The sequence below is a fragment of the Cebus imitator genome, unplaced genomic scaffold, assembly GCF_001604975.1.
Source record: "Cebus imitator isolate Cc_AM_T3 unplaced genomic scaffold, Cebus_imitator-1.0 Scaffold181, whole genome shotgun sequence".
Classification (NCBI taxonomy): domain Eukaryota; kingdom Metazoa; phylum Chordata; class Mammalia; order Primates; family Cebidae; genus Cebus; species Cebus imitator.
The window spans coordinates 4,131,069-4,154,753 of NW_016107496.1; the positions used below are offsets into that span (position 1 = coordinate 4,131,069).

The window sequence follows — 23,685 nt, forward strand, 5'->3', positions numbered from 1 at the left end:
ACTGTACTGCAAATATTTGATTTTCCATCTTTTTTTTTTTTTTTTTTTTTTTTTTTTTTTTTTTTTTTTTTTTTTTTTTTTGACAGTGCCTCGCTCTGTCGCCCAGGCTGGAATGCACTGGCACAATCTCGGCTCACTGCAACCTCCACCTCCTGGTTTCAAGTGTTTCTCCTGTCTCAGCCTCCCAAGTAGCTGGGACTACAGGTGCATGCCACCACACCGGCTAATTTTTGTATTTTTATTACAGACGGGGTTTCACTATGTTAGCCAGGATGGTCTCGATCTCCCGATCTTGTTTTCAGCCCACCTCAGCCTCCCGAAGTGCTGGGATTACAGGCGTGAGCCACTGCACCCAGCTTGATTTTCCATCTAGTCCAGTAACTGTGAGACACATGAAGGCAGGGACTGGCTGTGACCCATCTTGGTGTCACCAGTGTCTAGCATTGTGAAAAATAGGCATTGGATAAGTAATATGGATTGAATGGATGGATGACTGAATGAAATTGGGCCAAGGACTCATGGACAAGGAGGAAGATAGGCACTCAGTGACCACTGAGTCACCCCTACAGGCCACAGAGCACCAGCTTGCATGGCCATGATACCACTGCCAGGCACATTCAGGTGCTAAGTAAAAGCTGGCTGCCAAAGATGAATGCCAGGCAAGGCAGCTTAGGTGAGCCATGAATGGGGCTCCCTTTATAGCTTTGTTCTCTGTTGACAGGGACCTCCAGTCCTGGTGGTTTCCCATCTGGGGAGTATGGCCAAAAATTGCCAGCTTTCCTTCAGGAGCTGAGCATATCCGAAGTTCCAAACTGAGATCTTCCCATCTGGGTTTTTTGTTTTTGTTTTTTGGACACCCTCATAATGCTGCCAATGTAAGTAAGAAATCCAACTATCCTTAAGCTGGAGGCAAAAGAGAAAGGCCATGTTGTGCATTCTTCTACTCTCCCAGTCCCTAAAGTAGAAGACTCTTAGCTTTTCTTTGGCAATTTGTCCAGCATCCTGCAGCTCAAAGGCTTGCTCTATCTTGCAAGGTGAGGTGAAGAATTGCAAACATCAGAACTCGATTCCTGAATGACTGCTTGGAAGAGAGCTGCCCTACTGATAAGTGTGCATTGTCTGGAGTGTTAAGTGAGCCAAGGATAAACTTTTATTGTGTTTGAGCCATTCAGTGGTGTACAGGGCTGTGTGTAGGGGCAGTGGGACCATTCCACCCTAGGTACAGGCCATATGGAGTTTTTTTGTACAGAATTTAAAAACAATAATAAAACAGACTAAAAATTAGTCTTTATTATCACCAATCACCAGCAATTCTAAACAATGTCAATGATAAGAAATTCTTCCCCCTCAGAGCAGACTGCTTCCATTCTTCATTCCCCTTTGATAATTTATCACCTGGGCTATTAGGCATTTTTTTTTAAAACAGCAGCTGGCTTTGTTTACACTACATGAATACAATAATGCATTTGGTAATCCAGGAGGCTCTGCCTGCCCTGCACTTAGGCCCTTCTGGGGAAAGTGCTCCCAGATGCTTATTTCTCTACAAAGCTGCCATGTTTTGTGCTGTGTGACCCTGGATACAAGATTAGCAAGATTAGGCCAGAGGTTGGGCCAGAGGTAACCATGACCAGCATGGATATCAGGGAGCAAGCCAGTCTTGATGGGAGACTCTGCCTAACAGGGGTGTTGCATATGGGATGCAGATGAACTAGCCTGACCCAGTTTTCTATGTTTGAGAATATACAACCACAGCCCCCTCAGAGAAAGCAGCGGGAAGTTGATCCTGAGAAGGTGACACCCCACATGGGCTGCTGGAGATGCTGTTGATACTGATCGATGATAAGCCTTCTTCCATTGCTCTTTGCACACCTTGGAGAAGAAACCTGATGCTACTGCTGAGATAGATGTCTTTTCTCCCTGATGTCCTCAGTTAGCCTCATCATATTCCCCCATCATCTAAATTGCTGAGACATAGGTCTTTCCTGAATCCTAAGAAAGCTTGATGAATATAGGGAATTAACAGGTAAACATGGAATGTTAGCAAAAAGAGATAATTGTAAATTCATAGGGTGTTGGGGTGGAGCTCATGACTTAAAGACAGACTATGCAGAAGGCATTTGAAAACCCTATGGAATAAGGAAGGAAGCATTTAAGTGAGGATAAACGGAAAGAGAAAAAGCAGCAAAACTGCACAGAAAACTACCTCACCAGAAAATGGAGATGATGTTTCAATAACTGCAGACTGCAAGGCTTTACTATTGTTGAATGAAGAATTTCATGTATCAGAATACATGCCAGATACCTGAACACAGATGATAGGAACAGAGGACCTGCAATTCTTGAGGTCCCTCCCCAACAGTTTTATCTCCCAGAGGGCAGAGGAGTCCATGAGGCTCAATGCTTTCCCGGTCCAGAAAGCTCTAATGGCTGATCTGACAATAAATAAACCTAGGAGAAAGAGACCTTGTTCCTTGCTTTTCCATCACAGCAATGGAAGAACATTTTTTGGACATGTGAATATTTGCCATGACTCTAGAAAAGTATGTTTTACAATTAAATTTCAAGAAATTAATGGTATGACACATAGAGAACCTAAGAAGAAATATAAAATAAAATTCTGCGGTATTTTCATAAATGATTTTAATGAAAAAGGAGAGAGGTAGGCATGTAAAGACATCAATGTTCCTAAACAGAGAGATATTTGAACCCAGATTTTAAAAGGTTACCTTTACAACAGTCTGAAGGCAGACTACGTAATTATTAATTTTAAAGACAGCAAAGTAAGTTGCCTTTTATTTTCTCCAAGTAATTTTTGAAACTAGAACAAGGTCAGGGATGCACAGGTGCACAAGGTGAGGAACAGATCCATTGTCTGGGGAAGACATGTGACATTAGCAAATGAAAGAAGCAAAGGAAAGCCCTCAGGGCCTGATTCGCTTCCTTCTTCCTCATCAGAATGAAAATAGTCACTCTTGAAAAGCCGGAGAAAGTCATGTGGTGAGCTAGAGGTCAAATGATATTGAGGCTGCATCTTGATGCCTTAGAGGCCTAGGGCACAGATAATATCACATTCAGGAGGACCAAAAAATGTGTAGAAATGATAGAGAACAACTACCAGAAAGTTTGGGGGAGTGATGTCAGCAAGACAGTGGAATAGAGGGTTCCAGCCTTGACCTCCCCGAGAAATACCAATTTAACAACTTTCTGTGGACAAAAATATCTTTATGAGAGCTCCAGAGTCCAGGTGAGAGGTTATAGCACCTGTGCAGTGCAAAACAATGAGAAAAGATGTAAGATGTACTGAAAAGGGTAAGAAGGACAGCTTCTTTTTACCCAGGTCACCCTCCCCTAAGCTTACATAGCACAATGCAGAGAGAGGGTGGGGAGAGAGAGAGAGAGAGAAAGATCCTCTCGGCCTGGGAGTTCTACTGTGAAAGAAAAGGAAAGTGAATTTCTAACTTTGCCCCAAACCCTAGCACTAGGCCCATGCACCATAGACTCGGGCACCTGGTATTAGGCCCATCTGTAGACCCTGGCACCAGATTCAACTGAGGATCCTAGATCCTAGCACCAGGCTTACTCAGCTGCAGATACTGGCACCAGGCCTATCTGCCCACAAACCCTGGCATTGGCCCTACCTATGGACCTTGACACTAAACCTACCAGCCTGTGGACCCCAGCACCAGCCCTACCTGAGGACCCCATCACTATTCCTGTTTATGGATCCCAGACCCCAGCACCAGGTCCACTTGCCTGAAGACCCTGGCATTGAGCTCACTCTCCTTCAGACTCTGGCACCAGGCCCACCTAGATCGCCAACTGGGGTGACTGCTGAAGGGCTTTCCCTGACAAAGTCAGTCTGTAAAGACTGGAAAAAGTGGCTGCTTCTTCAAATGCACAGACACCGATGTAAGGCTACAAAGATAATGAAAAATCAGAGAAACATGAAGCCACCAAAGGAACAAAATAAAGCTCCAGTAACTAATCCTAATGAAATGAAGATCTATGATCTCCCTGACAAAGAATTCAAAATAATATTTTTAAAGAAGTTCAGTGAATGACAAGAGTACACAGATGGACAATGAAGCAAAATTAGGAAAACAACACATGAATAAAGTGAGTAGTTCAACAAAGAGATAGAAACCACAAAAAAGAACCAAACAGGATTTCTGGAGCTGAAGAACACAGTCACTGAACTGAATAATTCAGTAGAGAGCTTTGACAACATACCCAATAAAGCAGAAGAAGGAATCAACAACCTCAGAGACAGGTCATTTGAAATTAGCCAGTCAGAGGAATGAAAGAAAAAGGAAAAAAAAAAAAAAAGAGTGACAAAATCTGTGGGATTTACAGGACACTGTAAGCAAATTAATGTATGCATCATAGGAGTTTTAGAAGGAAATGAGAAAATGTACAAAAGATTTATTTAAACAAATAATGGCTGAAAATTTTCCAAATGTGGGGAGGGAAATGGACATCCAGATTCATGAAGTCCAAAGACTAAAGAGTAGAACCTAGAGAGGTGTGAACTAAGACACATTATAATTAAATTGTCAAAAGTCAAAGACAAAAAGAGAAAACAGTAAGAGAAAAAGGACTCATCACTTTCAAGGGAACTTTCCTCCCCACTGCCCAAGAAATCTTGCAAGCTAGAAAGAGTGGGATGTTATCAAAGTGTGCAAAGTTTTTACTTTGCACCAAGCAAAAGTTTTTACTTTGCCATCATCCAAAAAGTACTATACTTGGCAAAATTGTCTTTTAAAAATAAAGAAAAAATAAATACTTTCCCAGACAAACAAAAGATGAGGGAGTTTGTTACCACTAACCCTGCCTTGTAAGTGCTAAAGGGTGTTCTTCAAATTGAAATAAGAGGATGCTAAACAGCAACGTGAAAGCATAGAGAAATACAAATCTTACTGGTAAAGATAAATATACAGTCAAATGCAGAATAATATAATACTGTATTGGTAGCATGTAAATCACTTTTAACTCTAGCATAAAAGTTAAAAGACAAAAGTATGAGGACTAACCTATGACAACAAAATTGGTTAATGGATACACAGAAAAAGAGGTGAATTCTGTCATAAAGTGATAGGGAGAGGGAGTACAAGTACGGAGTGTTTGCATGTAATTGAAGGTATCAGCTCAAAATAGGCCAGTATAACTATAAGAAGTTTTGGTTCTACAAGATGAGTAAGTCCTAGAGACCTGCTGTACAGCATAGTGCCTATAGTTAAAAATATTGTATTACATACTTAAAATTTGCTCAGTGAGTAGATCTTATGTTAAGTGTTCTTATCACATAATAAACAAACAAATAAAGAGGGTAGGAGGAAACTTTTGGAAGTCATGGATAGGTTTATTACATAGATTATGGTGACTGTTTCACTGGTGTGTACACATCTCCAAACTCATCAAGTTGTATACATTAAATGTGTATAGCTTTTTGTATGACAATTATTACTCAATTAAACTGGGTTAAAAATGTAAACACACACACACACACACACACACCCCAAATAAAGCAAAAAAGAAATCTTGGTACTTAGGGAACAAGAAGGGAGCCCTGCATTTGGATAGATAGTGATGTCTTGATTCTCAAGCCTGGAAGAGGACAAATGCCAAGGTGACTCTCAAGGATTTCCAACAAAAAGGAGACCATGTGGCTTCCTTAGGAAATGTTGAAAGTCAGCCGGTCCAACCCTTGCTTGTACAGTTGAGAACACTGGGGACCAGAGAGGGTAGGTGACTTGTGCCAGGCTGCATGAGTCAGCAAAGCCACGATGAGCATTTGGGGTACTCACCTCGGCATTTGTCTCACTGTGCTGCTGCTTATCTTTGCTGCAGCGACAAGTTTAACCTACCAGAAAGTGTGGAGGTGTTCTTGACTCCTCCCCTTGTCTCACATATAAAATCCAGCAGGTCGAGAAATCCAGCTGGCTCTTTCCTCAAATTCTATCCATAACTGGCCACCTCTCATGCCCTCCAGGGATTCTCATACTATCCTCCCTGGCAGGAGCCTCTGCCATCTCCTGGGATTGACTCTTCTCCCTCCTTTCACTGTCACATCGCCTACAGTCTTTTTTCCCAGGCAGCTGCCAGAGCGATCATTTAAACAAGCCAAGTCACATCAGTCCTGTGCACAAAACCTTCCAAAGCTCTACACTGCACTCTGTGTGGGAGCAGATGTCCTGACAACAGCTCACAGGGCTTCCATGACCTGTGTGGAGACCCCTCATCACTGCATCTCTCTGACTATGCCCATACTCACTCCCTCACCCTCACTGCACAAGCCATACCAGCCTCCTTGCTCTTGATGGGAACACGACAGGCCTGTTTGTTCCCACTGTGGGTCTTTGCACAAGCTCTTTCCTTGGCCCACGTGACTTGCACTTACCTCTTCAAAACCTTTGTCCAAATGTCCCCTTGTCAGTGAAGCTTACTCTAACCACAGCCAAAGTTGTACCCACTCTTTCTTCCGGCTCTCCTGACTCCCCTTAACCTGTTTCTTTCTTCTTTCTGTAATAACACTTATCATCATCTAACATATAATTTATTCATCTAAGCTTATCATTTATCTCTTCCACTGTAACGTGAACCCACAAAAGTATGTGTTTTTGTCTGTTTCATTTACTGGTATATTCCTAGCTCATCTAAAGGTACCTGGCTTATAGCAGGTGCTCAGTAAATGCTGGTTGCCTGAAAGAAACAAATAGAGACCAGCATGAGACTGGCCCCTCCAGAGCATCAGCTTTGAATTCCAGTTTCTATTTTGCTTCCCTTGTTTAGCGTGTCTACCATGGAGGAGCCCTGTCACCTTCAGACACACTAAGCTCTTCCCCAAGGGTTAGAGTTAGTGTGGAGTTGTCCTTCTGTGGCCTGCAAGTGGTGAGGTAGCCACGTGGCCACAAGAACAAATGGCTGGAGGACATTGATTTCTTATAGAATTCAATTTGTAAGGTGCCTCCCCAGGACCCCTCTGCTGTCTTGGTTTCCCTTGGAGCTCTGTCCCGCAGATGCAGAAAGAAGGTCCTCATCTCGGACTGGTGCTTCCTGGGGCTGGGCCAGAAACTGCTCCCTCTGTATCCATCCTTACACTCTGCTCCCAGCAGGTGACTGTCCTCTGTGTCTTTCTCTTGTGAGGGATGTGTGCATGAGCGCATGTGCGTGTATGTATATGTGTATGCATGTGCACCCATGTGAAAGAAAGAGACCAGGAAGACCCCTACTCTCTCCCGTGGTGTTTGGCTCTTTTCTTGTGCCCCTTCCCTGAGCCTGTATCTCTGAGACAGTTCCAGAAGATTATTTTTTATTCTTGCCTTCAGGCACAGAGAGCTCTACTCAAGGGCCTGGGGCTGAGGCAGTTTGGCATAAGCGCCTCCAGACTGCTGCTGTGCTGTATAAAAGGCAGGCACTTTCCCCATTAAGTCCCATTTCCATCCCGTTCTGGGTGTGACACAGAAGGCGCCCTGTAGGATGGTGTAGGAGGCAGGGGCAGGCCTTGGTCCCTGGCCAAGGACCCTGCTTTGTGAAGGATCTCATGGGCTGGTTAATTTCCCTAGGAATTAGGTTTGTTCTCTGCCTGGAGACTCTGTACCCCACCTTTGATCTCCATGAAGATGTTGCCTTCCTCTGGGACCTGGCTTCGGTCTTGCCTCCTCTGTGACTCTCTGGCCAGCTATGAGTGACCTTCTGTTGAAAACAGATGCTCAGTGCCTCAAAGAAAAGTTAGCACTGAGACAACAGATCTCTCAGCACAGCAGTTTTTACTTTTTCTCTTCTTGTGCTGCAGGAAGAGTACCCTCGCTAGCCATCTGGCCAAGAGAGTACAATGAAAATAGGAGGCAGACATATTTATCCCTTATGCATTTGGGGTTGTCCTTACTGCTGTGTTAGTAGCACACTTATGATTTATTCTTTAACAAGAAAAGAAACTTTAAGGAGAAACTTTTCTACTTTCTGTTCTCCCTGAAGATTTTGCCGTCCTCTGGGACCTGGCTTTGATCTTGCCTCCTCTGTGACCCTCTGGCCAGCTGTGAGTGTCCTTCCCAGGAAGGCTAAGAGCATACGATCTGTGCCCCTTACCCGGTCATATTTCCTTCTCTGGCTGTGGCTCTTCCCTGCCCCTGTCTCCAAGTGAGGTCAGGTTTTTCAAAGGCAAACTGTCCACCTAGTTTTATCTCCCCCAGCCTGTAGGTGAGAGCCTGTTCTGGTGGGACCTTGCCTGCCTAATGAAGGCACCTGCTCCAGGCCAGCTCCAGAGGCCAGCTACTGGGCCTGGCACACAGCAGAAGGTCAGTCAGTATTTGTGGACTAGATAAAGACACGCTGCAGATATTGGCTGCTCCCTCCTGAGTCCAGTTCGTTCATTTCAACCAAGGCTGCTTGGGGACTTGGTATATACTAGTTGCCAGAGGGGACACAAAGGTGAATAGACATGACTTCTGCCTTCAAGGGGGACAACACAGAGTCCAGTGGCTACCCTATAAGACGAAATGTAGCCAACAGCAGTCCCAGGGGAAGGCTTGAAGGGCTTGCTCCACAAGTGCCTACCTGAAAGGATGGGCTGGGTGGGACCTTTGTGGGACACGAGACCCTTGGAGTCTCAAGAATGTGCTGGCCCAAACCGCGACTTGCCTGGTGGGATGATGATTCCTGGTTCTCTCACAGGTTGGAGGGGAATTAGGGGCTCCATAGATGTGTCTAGGCCTGTGAGTTTGGAACAGCAAGGGCAGGTTTATTGGGATGCAGGGTCTCTTTGATATGCCTATTAAAAGAGGCAGGTTTCAGCTGCCCTTGTGGTCTGCCTAGTGGGAGATTCCCACATTCATAAAGGGCGTTAATAACATTCTCTGCCTTTTATGTTGTCAGGAGGCCTATCCTCTGCCCAATAAAAGGCAGGAGAAATAACAGGCCTCCAGTGTGAGACAGCGTCCTTCAATCCTCAGTCCAGGAGACTGTCCTGCAGAGCAGAGGCATGGCGAGCCAATCCTACCACACCAGCTCTGATTGCAGGGTCAGGAACTTTAGCTCCCGCTCTGCCATTGTGCCCAAGCCTGGGGATCGCTGCTGTGTCAGTGCCATGGCCCATCATGGGGGCAGTCCCAGGGGGCTAGGCTACAGGCGCCTTGGAGGCTTTGGCAGTCGGAGCCTGTGTACATTGGGGTCTCCCCGGACTGCGGTGAGTTGTGGATGGCCTCTACACGCCAGGGGCAGGTTTGGCTACCAGGCTGGGGGCCTTTGCAGGCCCAGCCTCCCCTGCATCACATCTGTGACCATCAATGAGAGCCTCCTCACGCCCCTCAACCTAGAGATCGACCCCAATGCCCAGTGTGTGAAGCACGAGGAGAAGGAGCAGATCAAGTGTCTCAACAACAAATTTGCTGCCTTCATTGACAAGGTGGGTCTGTGTGCTGTTCCCTGGGACTGTGGCTTAGGAAGGGGAAAGGGACTTTGAACCCAATGATGGGGTAGTTCAAATTCTCCTGCCACTGATTAGCATGTGGCCTTGGGAATCTGGCTGAATCAGGATCTTGGTTTTCAAATGTTGCCATGAGATTCAAATGCAATAATGCATCTGAAACCACCGGACAAAAGAGGAGGGTTTGCTGCTGTTGCTCACAGGCAAGCAGCAAGCACGCTGAGTGTGTGTGTGTGTGTGTGTGTGTGTGTGTGTGTGGTCCATCTTCCGGATTTCACTGGCTCACAGTAGGAAGGTGTGGACAGAGCGCACAGCTCTGCTTACGTGTATCTGACCTCCCCATTAGATGCTGCCATCACCAGCATGGAGCAGAAGCCAGGATAAAGAGGGATCAGAGGCTCCTTTCCTGCTCCTCTTTGGTGGGGACATCACAGGAAGGCTGTGAATTCTTGGGACTGCCCAAGGCACTTTATACCCTTCAGCACATGCATAGATTAAAGGCAGAGAGTTGAGAAACTTAAGGCATGATCTGCAGAGAGGCTGTTGAATTGCATTTTCTGAGTCCTCCCAGTTATGTGTATAGCTCTGGTTTCCTTTAACCTAATGATGTCCTCTCTAGGAGCTCACAGTCTTTGAGGGAAGACAGCCACCAAAGTTTAAGGGACGAGAAGCTCGACTTCCAGGGCTGGATGGTGTGCATATTTACACCCTGAGTCTGCATAAGAAGGCATAAACCAGGGCGATGGTAGGTGGGAGCTCTGCTGTCAGACCAACGCTACATCAGAAATGGGCATATCTGTACACAGAGGTGCTGGGCATCCATTGTTAACATACTGCTGGCTGTCCAGATTACTCTTCCCTTCCATCGGCACAAAGGAAGCTGACGGTAGATTATGCAGGCTATTCCTTGCACAAGGACAACTACCAAGAGCAGGAGATGTTGAAATCCAGTCCAGGCTTTGCTTGCTGAGCTGTGTGCCCTGGCAGGTGGCTGGAGGCATCTTTTCAGAATTTGCTCAAAAGCACAGTGAGAGCCCTGAGAGTGCAGGCTCAAAAGGGTTTTTGCATGTGTCTTTTTGGGCATCACCCATGAACGCTGATCTCTCTGTTGAGAGGTGTCAGTTCTGGGTCCGGAGAGAGGAAGTTATACCATTGCACCAGGCTGGCATTCTTCCCGCAGGCTCCAGCATTCTTCCTGCAAGCTCCAAACTGCATTGTGTTCCAGACTACAAAGTGCATTGACATGGTGGCTTTAATCCTGCCAGAGGGCTGTCCCATGGCCTGGGTCTGCATGTTGAAACCCAAGTCAGATGCCTTTTGATAATCAGAGTTTTGGTTCCTTTTCCCGCAAGCACGGATAGTCAGGCAGTTGTGGGTTGTTTGTACCAGGCTTGTGCTCCCAAGACGTTAGGGTTGGAGAATAAACATCTGCTTTAGGCTCATAACTGGAAACTTCAACAAGGGCTTGGCAGGTCACATGAATGAAGCCAAACTGAGAGGTATGCTCACGTAGAGGGGCAGCAGCTGCTGTTCACTCCAGCCACAGGCCTACCTACCCTTGCCAGAACTTCTGGTATGTCAAGAGGGTCAGAGAGATCCAGATTCTTACTTGAAACCACTCAATTATTAAGTGTTGGCAACTAATCAGATCTCTATAAAACAGGGTGCAGGCCAAGTAAAGCGTGCCTGTGGACCTGATAGGGCCTGGAGCCACCAGTGTATCACTGCAAATGTCTTTCTCCTGTCTTGTTTTACAATGACATACAGTGAGAATGACGTGAAGTGGTCTGGTTGGTGATGGAGTTAGAATGAGATGTCTCTTAATTCCTGATCTGGGATCCCCACTCCTGGGCTTCAGCACCCCAGCATCAGAATAAGGGATAGTCATGGTTCATACATTTTAAAATTGCTGCTGTACAAATGCCCACAAACTTAGCAGCTTAAAATAACACAAATTTACTACCTCAAGAGTCTGATGTTAAGATGTTGGCAGGGCTGCATTTCTTTTTGGAGGCCTCAGGGGAGACTCTGTTTCCAGGGACATTCAGGCTTTTGGCAGAATTGAGATCCTTGTGGTTGCAGGACTGAGGTCTCTGTTTCTTGCTGGCTGGCTACTGGAGGTTGTTCTCAGCTTCCAGAGGTCTTCTACATTCCTTGGCTTGTTGCCCCGACTTCTTCTATCTTCAAAGCCAGTAATAGTGGGTTGAGAGTCCTTCTCATGTTTCAAATCTGTCTGGTGCAGACACTTTTGGGGGGCTTATTATTTGCCTACTATGCAGAGTGTGAAATATTTCTGCAGGATCAGATGTTATTTCATTCTGTGTAGAATAAACAAATTGTTATAAATAGTGTGCTCTTTTTGGGAGGCAGGGAGGGTGGAGGGAAGCTACTTGGGGACTACTTGTGACCTGCACTTTCAGACTTTGCCAATGATTTGGCCTCCTGGGGAAGGTGACAGGTTTCTGCAGGACAGGGGCCATCCTCAAGGGCAGTCAGAACTCTGGGGGACCAGGTAACCCCCGCCCTCAGGCTTCCCCCTCAAGTCTCTTTCCTCCTTCCTGAATGACAGGTGCGCTTCCTGGAGCAGCAGAACAAGCTGCTGGAGACCAAGCTGCAGTTCCACCAGAACCGCGAGTGCTGTGAGAGCAACCTGGAGCCCCTGTTCCAGGGCCACATTGCAACTCTGCGGCGGGAGGCTGAGTGCATGGAGGCCCACAGCGGGAGGCTGGCCTCAGAGCTCAACTGCACGCAGGAGGTGCTGGAGGGCTACAAGAAGAAGTGAGCATGTCAGGGCTGGGATGGTTCTAGGGAGTAGAGTCTGTCTTAGCTGGGATCACACAACTCCTACAGAAGCAGAGATTGCTGAAGGTCAGGGTTGCCCTGATGAGCTGTCAGACACTTCTGCCTTACCAGTCTGCTTTGCCTTGTGTCAGCTCCCAGCTCTTGCAGTCCTGTGCTGGGGGCTGGGGAAAGATTTGTAAAGAAGAGCTCCCAGTCTGGGAGGGATGGGACACACATCCAGGGCATAGACTGATGCAGAGATGAAGAGGTAGGAAAAAAATGAAACAGGAGGAGCAAGGCCAGCAGGACTGAACAGCAGGAGCCTGGAGCCATTAGAGCTAGGATGGGGGGAAGGGAAAGCCCCTGGAGAGGTATCTGAAAATGAACTGGCTGATGCCATTCCAAGTATCTGATGAACTTGGATTATCTCTTTATTTATTCTGCAGATAAATCATCACGCTCTCAATTCCCCAAGGCTCCGCAATTCCAATTCCAATGTAAATCTGTTTTTTCCTGAGTTGTTTAGTTTGTCCATTACCCAGTCTAAATTCACTGTGTCACTGTACTTACCTTATAGAAACAGACGGAGGGAAGGGTGATTTTGCCTGTAATCAGTTCTGGTAATTCCAACCCTTCTTGGGATTCTTGGAGGTTCAGGTTTTACCATCCGGCTGGACCCAGCAGTGGGTCCTCACTTCCCTTAGAGTGAAGCAAATATAGACACAATCCTCAGTGTGCAGGTGTCAAGGTCTGTCTCCCACTCCGGGGCTGTGCGGGCCGGTAATTACAGAGCTGAGTGCAGCCCAAAATGACTGTGTAATTAAAAAGTAATGAAAACCATGTTCTGGGAACTCTGGTCTTCCTTGTGGGGGCAGGGCTGCTCCGGGGATATGGTCTCACAGGCAGGGGGAAGAGGGCCCGGCTGGTGAAAGAGGGAATGCCCTGAACAAGGGGTGCTTCTAGGAATTCGAGTCCTTGGATATTGGGGCAAGGGGAATAAAACCCATGGGGTGGCTTCATAGAGCTTTATGTTTTGTACAAGGTAGAATTTAAAGGCTCTGTGGAACATGTCTGTTTTTAACTTATCCCACAAATATTTACTGAGTGCCTTACTGCACACCTTGTGATTTAGCCTAAGATGCAAAGAGATTAAATGACTTGCCTCAGGTTTTGCAGCAACTTCAGTCTAAGCTGGGACCAGATACCAGGGACTTGGACTCCAAGTCCAGTGTCCTTCCAATGGGTTCTTTGTGGCTGGGAAATAGAAGTCCAGAGAGGCCAAGCCTCTGCTCCAAAGGCACAGAGAAAGGAGAAAACCAGGAAGTTTGGCACACCTGGACTCTGGCCCCGCCAGGTCCTCAGTCCCAGGGTCCTTTCCACCTGGGTTGTCTCTACTCAGGTATGAAGAAGAGCTGGCCCTCAGGGCCACAGCTGAGAACGAGTTCGTGCTGCTGAAGAAGGTGCGTGACTATTCTCACATGGGAAGAATTAAATCCTGGGCACTGGACGCTCTGAGGCCACAGGCCCCGCCATGTTCCATCAGTGCAATTGTTGGTGGGAAGGCACTGGAGCCCCTGGCACAAGAAGGTGGGTTATATTGGCTGCAGAAGCCATCGAGGAGCCCATGCAGGAACCCAGGTGGTGCCGACGGAGGCTTTGTAAAAAGAAAACCTCACCATGCTACTGCTTGACTTTTTAAAAACTACTGGATTGGCTGAAATGTTCAATTTTAATTCTGTCACCTGGGCATTGCCTTCTCCTGTTATCCCAGACTGGGTGTTGTTCTCAGCTTATTAATGATTTCAAAGTGTGGCCGTCATTCAATGCAATTGGTGATGATGAAAAACCCAGAGGAATAAAGCCGCAAATGATTTCCCTTTTGTTTCATCTTGGTGAGTGAAAGTACATGTGAATGTTCTTTTTTTTTTTTTTTTTTTTGAGACAGAGTTTCACTTTCGTTGCCCAGGCTGGAGTGCATGGCGCTATCTTGGCTTGGCTCACCACAACCTCTGTCTCCCGGGTTCAAGTGATTCTCCTGCCTTAGCCTCCCGAGTAGTTGGGATTACAGGCGTGCACCACCATCCCGGCTAATTTATTTTTCAATTTTGTGTTTTTAGTAGAGATGGGGTTTCTTCATGTTGGTCAGACTGGTCTTGAATTCCCAAACTCAGGTGATTCACCTTTCTCGGCCTCCCAAAATGCTGGGATTACAGGTGTGAGCCGCCGCGTCCAGCTGTGAATGTTCTTTAAAAAGCAATGTGCTTGCTTGCCAGCTTCCTTATTTGTGAGTATCACAGAGTGGAGAGAGGGCTGCTGACAGATCTGCCAATAGAGGCTCGGCCTGGGTCTCAGGCATGAGAGTCAGCTATTTGGATTTTGGGTATTTCTTGACCTGGGCTCTGAGGACAACCTCTAGAGAGGCTCTGTGACTGTCACATGCTTGTGCTCTGTGGGTCAGCCTGACTGGGAGGCAGCAGCCTGACGTTCTGGGCGGTGACGTCAGGTTTCCTTCTTTGGCAAGGTCCTCAGCTCTGGAAGGGGTCAGACCTCTCTCCCCTCTCCCCAGGTAGTCTCATTTATGCAATGGGAGGTAACTCACTGGCAGATTACAAAGGCTCTCCACTTCTAGTGGGGCCCTGAAGGCGAAGATGAGAAGTCTAGGTTAGACCTGTAAGTGCAGGGTGGCTGGGCAGGAGCAGGCTAGAGGCAGGGAGGTGGGCCAGGAGATGGCTTAAGGGCCCGTTGGGGAGTGCCGGGGCTCAGGGCACAGCGAGGGGACCAAGGCCACTTCCCACCCTCTCGTGTCTGTCTCTACCAGGATGTAGACTGCGCCTATCTGCGTAAGGCAGACCTGGAGGCCAATGTGGAGCCACTGAGGGAGGAGTCAGTCTTCCTGCGGTCCCTCTATGAGGAGGTAAATCTCTCCCCATCTCCGGAAGAGCAAGTGAGAGAGGAGGCAGAGGAGGGTTTTCTTGGAGTGTGGCTTGTCCTGGTTCCTGGGTTCTGGGGAAAGCCATGCATTCTCGGCTCTCCTAAGGTCTGGATGTTTTTCCTTCTGTGATCAGAGAGGATTTTTCTCTTGTTTGGGCTTCTTTTCAAAATGGAAGTGGGTGATGCCCTTCCTCTAAGATGATTTGAAAGAATGTGGTTAATTCCTGCATCATGAAGTGGAGATCTGACAATTTATTAATTCAGGTAGTGTAAAAACCCAAGCAGATAATCCAGGCCTCTATCTCTGGCCACAATTTGGTTGATTAGATTTGTGCATAAAGCTACAGTTGATCTGGATCATCCAGGCCCCACGGCGGGGCGACCCAGGCATACACATCAATCCGGTTCTGTGGATGCCTATATTAGTAGAATTCCACATTACTCATGGCTTTGAGGCCACGGTCCCAAATCGAGCCTTTTCCTCTTATAGCTACAGGTTTTAGATTTTCCTGACTTGCTGGTAGTTTTCTAATTTCAGAGTTGGGACTTAAAAAAATTTCTGAGGAGATGGGATCAGAAGGGGATTTCACTGGTTGCTGTCTCCCACAGGAAATCTGCCTCCTTCAATCACAAATCTCTGATACGTCCGTGGTGGTGAAGATGGACAACAGCCGGGAGCTCAACATGGACTTGGTTGTGGCCAAGATCAAGGCTCAGTATGACGATATTGCCAGCCGCAGCCAGGCAGAGGCTGAGACCTGGTACCAAACCAAGGTAGTCTGGAGGGCAGGGCTGCCCCACTGAGCCAGGAGGACAGCTGTGAGCCTCAAGTTTCTCTGGGAAACACAGTCCTGCACTCTAGAGGGGCTGCAGCTGAGGTCCTGGGCGGAGCAGGGTCAGGAGGTGGGAGAGCTGTGGAACAGTGGGCTGGCTGATGGGGCCGGGGACAGCAGCCTCCAGCCATCGTTTCTGCATGTTTGCCTCTCAACCCGCAGTGCGAGGAGGTGAAGGCCACAGTGACCCAGCAGCGTGAGAACCTCCGAAGAACCAAAGGTGAGCTCAGCGAGCTGAACCGCAGGATCCAGAGGCTGACGGCAGAGGTGGAGAATGCGAAGCAGCAGGTTGGGTGGTGCCCAGACCCCACTCAGCAGTACACCTGCCGCTTCTTGTCTGGTTGCTGCTTCCCTCCTATCTTCAGGGACTGCTATCCTCTTTGGAGAGGGGTGTATTTGAATTGTGCCGGAGTACTCTCCTATAATCAGCACACGAGGGCTCCTGTTCCAACACTCGCTTTGTCAAACTTTCTAATGCTTGTGGATCTGGTAGATATAAGCTGGCGCCTAATCGTTATTTTAACTTTTATTTCTTTGGTTAACTAGTGATAGGAAATGTTTCCTCATACACTTGCTAGTTATTTGTATTCCCCTTCTAACAACTGTCCACTCATACATCCACCCATTTTTCTACTGTGGTTCCCTTCTTTTTGCTTGGTGATTTGCAGTATTTCTTGGTCATTCTATCTGGATTGTAAGCCTTTGTCAGTTACACATGCTGCAATTAACTTTCTCTCAGTCTATCAGTTGTCTGTCTTTTATTGAACCCATTTTTTGTGTGTGTTTTGAGACAAAGTCTTGCTCTTTAGCCCAGGCTAGAGTGCAATGGTGCGATCTCGGCTCACTGCAACCTCCGCCTCCCAGGTTTAAGCGATTCTCCTGCCTTGGCCCCCCAGTAGCTGAGACCACAAGTGTACACTATCAGGCCTGGCTCATATTTGTATTTTTAGTAGAGATGGATTTTCACCATGTTGGCCAGGCTGATCTTGAACTCCTGACCTCAGGTGATCTGTTCACTTTGGCCTTCCAAAGTGCTGGGATTACAGGCATGGGCCACCGCACCTGGCCTGAACCCAAATATTTAACCTGGATGTGCCCAAATCCATCTTAAGTTCTTCCTTTAATGGTTTATACTTAGTGAGTTTTGAGGTAATGGAGGTAGCTCTTAAATTTCCCCCCCATTAATTTTATAGTTTTACCTCTTGCATTTAGATCTGTAATCCACCTGAACTTTATTTTTGGTATACACAGTGAGCAGGGTTCTAAGTTAATTTTTCTACATATCGTAAGAAAGTATGTAATCTATTCTTTCCCCAGTGATTTGTAATAGTACCTGCATCATAACAGTGAGCTCCCACACATGCCTGGCTCCATGTGTCTTCTCCCCGCTGTGTTGCTGTTCTTCATCACGGTGCAGGATGTGTCACTAGTAATTTGTTACAGTTAAGAGCGGAGTGATGAAATACGCACATGCTTACTTTTTAGATATGAAATTAGAGAAGATTCGAAGCTGTCCCTGTAATAACATTGCTCTTGTTCATTTTGCTTCTGACATGCTTTCTTTAGTGGGGTGAAGGGAGCCGCTGTGGTTTGCGTGCTGGGAGTTGTGCGTGGGAGCTTCTTTCAGCATGCTGATCTCAGCGGGCCAAAGAGTGAGACCCTGCACCATGGCTTTTGAATACCTGGCTGGGCACTAATTAATTGGATAGCTTAGGGCAAGTCACAGTCTCTCAGAATCTTAATTTCTTCATTTGCATAATGGGAATAATAATGCCTGTTGTGACAAGCTGGAAGAATAACTTCCAAGGTCAAGTAAGATAACATCTATGAAAGTGACTTGTAAAGGAACAAGTCTAAGGTGATGTCAGTAATAATGACAATTCCTATTTCCATGCTAACACTTCCTCCCTCTAATGGCTCACCTGCCAAACTCAAGTCAGTTTTATGATAAAGTGTGCAAAAATGAAGGAAAAAAAGATCCAAATGTCCCTGCCTAGTTCATTTAGGGACATTGATGTATTTCTTTTAAATAGTATCAAATTCAAAAGTTAACCATTTTGAAAGGAGATAAAATAGGCCCAGGCCACTGGAGACCCACCAGAGTCCCCACAACCTGTACTCTTTTCAAACTCCTTCCCTTCTGTCCGTCCCCACAGCGCTGCAAGCTGGAAGCTGCAGTGGCCCAGTCTGAGCAGCAGGGTGAGGCGGCCCTCAGCGATGCCCGCTGCAAGCTGGCTGAACTGGAGGGTGCCCTGCAGAAGGCCAAGCAGGACATGGCCTGCCTGCTTAAGGAGTACCAGGTGGTGATGAACTCCAAGCTGGGCCTGGACGTGGAGATTACCACTTATTGCAAACTGCTGGAGGGCGAGGAGATCCGGTGAGGACGGGGGCTCCAGGGTCCCTTCACATCCCTACTCAGAGCTGGACTGAAATCCTCTAGGCAGAGAATGTTCAAATTGGGAAAGACTCCGGAAAATTATGGACTCCAACCATGTCCCCATTTTGCAGATAGGGAAACTGAGACCAGAGAGGGGAAGGGGCTTGCCCAAGAGCACAGCCAGTTAATGGCTCAGCTAAAACGCACCAGTCTCCTGGCTGGCTGCCAGTGTGCTTCTCCCTCCTGTACAGCCCCTCAGGCTGGAACCTGAAGCCCCTTCCAAGGCCTCTACTCTACCCTCTTGGCTAAAAGAATGTTTCTGCAATTAGCCTCAGTGGGTTCTTAAAGCTGACATCATTCAGAAAATTAGTTAAAGGCCATTCGATTTGGGATGTGCAAAGAATCAACCTGGACAGCCTGGTGTTCAGGACCGGGGAGTAGAAACGAGTAGCGCAAGTTCTGTCCTTGCAAAAGAGGACAGGGCGGACATACGTCCGTCCTCCGGGGCCTGGGGTCAGTGGCCCAGGGAATGTGTCAGAGAAGGAGGCTGCCTTCTCAACAGCTGAGGAGGCAGGAAAGAGACAGGACACTCCAAGCTATGCTGACAATTTGAACCAAGAATTGAGGGCAGGTGAAGCCTGTGCAGGGCAGAGTGATGTGTATTTACGATTGGGATGATTGCATGGGCCTCTAGACTTGGGACGGCCACATCATTAGAGCTTCTAGTTGGGTCCCTTCAGGGCGGGGAGACTAGACTAGCAAGTACAGAGGTGAAGAGCACAGGCCATGAGCCCACTCTGGGTTCAAATCCCAGCTCCACCACTTACTAGTTTGTGACCTCTTTATACCTCAGTATCTTTAGCTGTAAAACAGAGATAATCACAAAACCCACCTCGTAAGGCTGTTGCAGGATAGGTGAGTTTTAATGGAACATGGTAAGCCCCGGTGGGAGGAGGTGATAGTCATGAGTCGATGGTCAGGCAGGGCAGCGCCCATGGAGAGAGAACTCAGAGGCCTGGGTGGCTTTAGAAACCGTCCATGAAGTGACACTCAGGGCAGCCAGGCCACGTGGCTGGACTTGCTCCGTGCTTGATTCAAGCACACACGCTTTTCTGTCAGTTTCCTCAGGCTTTGGGTGAAGCCATGGAGACTGAGGCTTTGGATACTGAAGCCCCCACCCCACTCACTAGCATTTAGTGGGCAGCTGGGACGTGCACTTGTTTTCTTTATGATACTAATGGGTGAATAACTCAATTACAGAATTACTGGTACACATTTCCAGTGCATGTGATTTTAAAGTTGACTTAGCATATTGTTCTATGTGTACTAGGGCCATTGACCTTTTAATAGACTGCCTCCTCTTGGCATTTAAAATATTTAATTTAATTACATAAGTAATGTTCAGTGCTGCCAATACAGAAAATAAGAAAACAAAAGTGGCCAGAACCTCTCAACTCAGAGATAAATGTTGCCAGCATTGTGGTTCCACAGGCATCACGATGGGCATCGTGGGTTCCTTGAAAGGGCACAGTCCGAAGGCTGTGGCAATGCCAGACTGAGTGGCAGGAAAGTGAGCCAGATGTGTACGTCCTCACTCCAAAGAGGAGCAAAGGAGTATTTTGAGTTGGGCAGAATGAAGCAGAGTAGAGCTTTCCTGGGGAAAAAGATTTGAAGTGGGGAGCTACAAACAGGGAGACAGAACAGAAAGTGCAGGTAGGTGTAAGGGAGGAGGGGGTGTTTATAAAAAAGCCCACTATAGTGGTATAAATGTCTCATCATAAATGATATATACATATTTTTTGAGACAGAGCCTGTCGCCCAGGCTGGAGGGCAGGGGTACGATCTCAGCTCACTGCAACCTCCTCCTCCCGGGTTCGAGTGATTCTCCTATCTCAGCCCCCCGGGTAGCTGGGACTACAAATGTGTGTCACCATGCCCAGCTAATTTTTGTATTTTTAGTAGAAAGAGAGTTTCACCACATTGGCCAGGCTAGTCTCCAACTCCTGTGCTCAAGCGATCCAACTGCCTTGGCCTCCCAAGGTGCTGGGATTACAGAAATGAGATGTTTATAATGTTGGTAGCAAACATATCCGATTTCCTTACCATGTGCCAGTCTCCATTTTAGGCACTTGCCATGTAGAACTTAATCAAACCTTACGACAATCCTTTCAGGCGGATGTTATCATCCTCATTTTATGCTGGAGAAATTGAGCCACAGAAAGGCTAAGTGACCTGCCCAAGGTCACCCAGCTAGTAAGAGGCACAGACAGATTTAAGTCCAGGCAGCCTGGCTTGAGAGTCCAGGCAGCCTGGCTTGAGAGTCCAGGCTCTTAACCACACCATACTGTCCAGCCTCCCTCTGTGTTGAATGAAATCAGGTAGATGTCTGGGGTAGCATTTAAAATCATGGGATAAAAATGAATGCATTTGAGTAATGGGCAAGCTTTTTCCTGCTCAGCAGCTTCCATCACCACTTTGGCTGTGATAGAATTCCCAGCCAAGGGACAAGGAGGATGCCCCCTCATCTCTACTTCTCAGTTTACCAAACTTCCATGGCCAAAAGGCAAACATGAAATAAAGTGACCTTTTGGATCCTGTAACCTAATGTGCTCCTGTCCTTTGAGGATCCCAGCAAGCAGGGCAGGCACCGATGCTGTCTGTAGCAGGTGGTATCCTGCCTCTGCCTCTTAGGGCCCCTTCCTTCCTTCAGCATGGAGGAGAATAGGTTTGGTGCAAAAGCAGAGGAACTCAGCACTAACTGTATACTCTCTCCTCTCCCTGCAGGCTGTTTGAAGGCATGGGCTCAGTCAATATCTGTAAGTTGGCTGTGTGTGGGCATGGCTCGTTGGGGTGTCAGTAATCTTAATATTAGAGTGCATCTAACTGATGAATAAGCCTCCATCTATGGAGTGGTAGACAAGGGACTCTGGAGCTGATATCTCTGGGATCCAGAAAAACTAATGACCTCAAATATTTGACCTCCACATGGATCCATCTGGAACATCCATAAAGTCTAAGTTAATGAATGTGGCAAATTCTGAACACCTATTTGGTTCTGCAAAAATAGCTCAAGCCCTTTAGTTACACACAGAATACTTCTCAAGTGGTAGCATGTTCTAGCAAGAAAAAATGCTAGGTTTATATTCTGATCATCTGGGTCTCTGAGTCAACTTGTAAATCTCTAATAATCCAGTATATACACAGCCCCTGGCCCAGGTGTCTGATTCCCCTCACCTCTCTAGTCTAGATGATTCCTCTAGTGTGATCAATCAGTTTTTGCTCAAAGATTGCATGAAAACATCTCAACATCAGCCTGGTCCAAGTAGAGCTAGATGTGCAATTTGCTAATCACACTCCTGAATAAGCAGATGGCCATGGATTTAGGTTTGCCTGTAGTTTAAAAAGGCTCATGCTGGTGGTTCTTCAGAGTAGGAAGAGAATTAATCATTGATTCTAAAGGATTCTTGGTCATAACATGTCTGAGATGGAAGAGAATTCTCACTCGTGTCTCTGTCCACAGGTGTGAGCCATTCCGAGGGTGGCGTGGTCTGCGGGGATGTGGACTCCACTGTCTACCGTGGCTCAGGGGGCGTGGCCATAAGCAGTGGTGCACTGTGGTCCCCCTCTGTGGTGAGGGCCTGCTCCAGTGCCTGGTCTGTGCAGTTTGTGTAGAGGGTGGTGGGACTCTGGACCCATGTGTTCTGATGGGGGCAGTGTGGGTTAGGGAGTGGAAATCTTTTCTTTTACATGCCCAAATGTCAGCTTAGTAATTTCCCCTTACAGAGAACCCAGAACTAACTCTCCTGTTTCCTTCTTATTGGAGTTAATGATTTGCTCTTCGGGTGTAAACCCTGGGTTTGATGTTATTTTCACTTCCATTGCTTCTCCCCCTTCCTGTGGTCCAGGAAAGAAATAGAAAGGTTTTTTGCTATAAATTGCTCAGTCATTGTCTTCCCTAGTTAACTTCAGGCTAGCAGATGTTTATTAAGTCCCGACTGTGTGCCAGACCCTCTTGGAAAGGAGCCAGCTAGAGGATGTGCAGTGTGTGGGAACATCTCTGTGTTTTGCCCTTGGATGAGAGGGACTCCAGATACTGTCTCACCATTGAAGGGCAGTGGGGGTGCAGAGCTGGGCTTCTCACTTGCTCTGAGAGATTGTATATCCCCAGAGTCCCCCAACTATTCATGTAACCAGATTGAAAGGCTGACAGAGCTAATCAGCTGGGTTTATACCATTGGTTTTCTGGAAGTTCATTGTATTTACATAATTCCTTTATGGCTCCTTCTTTCTCTTAGTGTGCTTGTTAAACGTCAATGGCAAAAGGCTTTTTCTTATTAACCAGGTTAATACCTGCCTCCTTTATTGTCTTCGCAACCCACCCAAACCCTGACTGTTTTGGTGCATCTCACAATGCACCGGACCACCACCTGCATCAGGATCCCTGTGGGGTAGTTGCCAAATGTGCAGATCCTGGGCTCCAGCCAGAACTCTCCATCCAAAGTTCTAGGGATGAGTCCAGGAATCTGTATTTTAACAAACTTCCAGGTGATTCCTAGAAGAACTAACGTTTGAGAACCACAGATTTATGTGGGCAGAGGAAAGAGGACAGTCAGACAATTATGGCCATGAAGTGACTTTTCCTCTGATTCTCATGGATTGGTCTAGCCCCTTTGCATTTCTGCTTTGTCTATGCTAAAAGGTCAGACCCACACACACACCAGGGCAGGGTGGGGGCAAAGGTACAAAAGGGGTGAGGAAGGGAGGGTCAACTTTCTTTCTGTTGTTGTACAGGAAGAACTATTTCTCTCACCTTATTTTATTTGGAACTTTTTGTTTTTAAGGTTTTTTTTTAAAACCTAACTGGGTAGGAAACATTTTGCTGCGAGAATGTATATTTGATTTCATGACACAGAAAAGCCTTTAAAAGGTGTTTTGTTTGTTCGTTTGTTTGTTGTTTTTCTTTTCCAAGGAGCGCAGGCACACTACCAGACCTCCCGGTACCAGCTCCAGACCAGCCAAGGCAATGGCGGGCACCCTGGCCTAGGGGTGGAGTCCGGGGGAGCAGGGCCGGGCCTTTTGACTCCCCACGGGTTTGCTTCCCACATCCCACTCACTATAGGCGGGAGACCCTAGAGGGTCTTTTAAAAACGTCTGCGCTTTTTCGCGAACTATGCACAAGTCTTAACAGCCGAATTGATCAAGTAGAAGAAAAGATATCAGAAATCGAAGACCAACTTCATGAAATAAAACAAAAAGACAAGATTAGAGAAAAAAGGATAAAAAAGAACGAGCAAAGTTTCCAAGAAATATGGGACTATGTGAAAAGACCTAATCTACGTTTG

The 23,685-nt window shown here is 47.0% G+C and overlaps 1 protein-coding gene across 1 annotated transcript; it reads left to right on the forward strand.

Annotated features, from left to right (window-relative positions):
* Positions 1 to 8,938: 8,938 nt before the first annotated feature.
* On the forward strand, positions 8,939 to 23,072 carry LOC108316010 (keratin, type II cuticular Hb5-like). Its single transcript, XM_017545695.2, has 9 exons — positions 8,939 to 9,400; positions 11,991 to 12,199; positions 13,602 to 13,662; positions 15,021 to 15,116; positions 15,743 to 15,907; positions 16,129 to 16,254; positions 18,123 to 18,343; positions 21,128 to 21,159; positions 21,864 to 23,072. The coding sequence occupies exons 1-9, from the start codon at positions 8,978 to 8,980 to the stop codon at positions 22,013 to 22,015; spliced, it is 1,485 nt and encodes a 494-aa protein (XP_017401184.1). The 5' UTR covers positions 8,939 to 8,977; the 3' UTR covers positions 22,016 to 23,072.
* Positions 23,073 to 23,685: the final 613 nt, after the last annotated feature.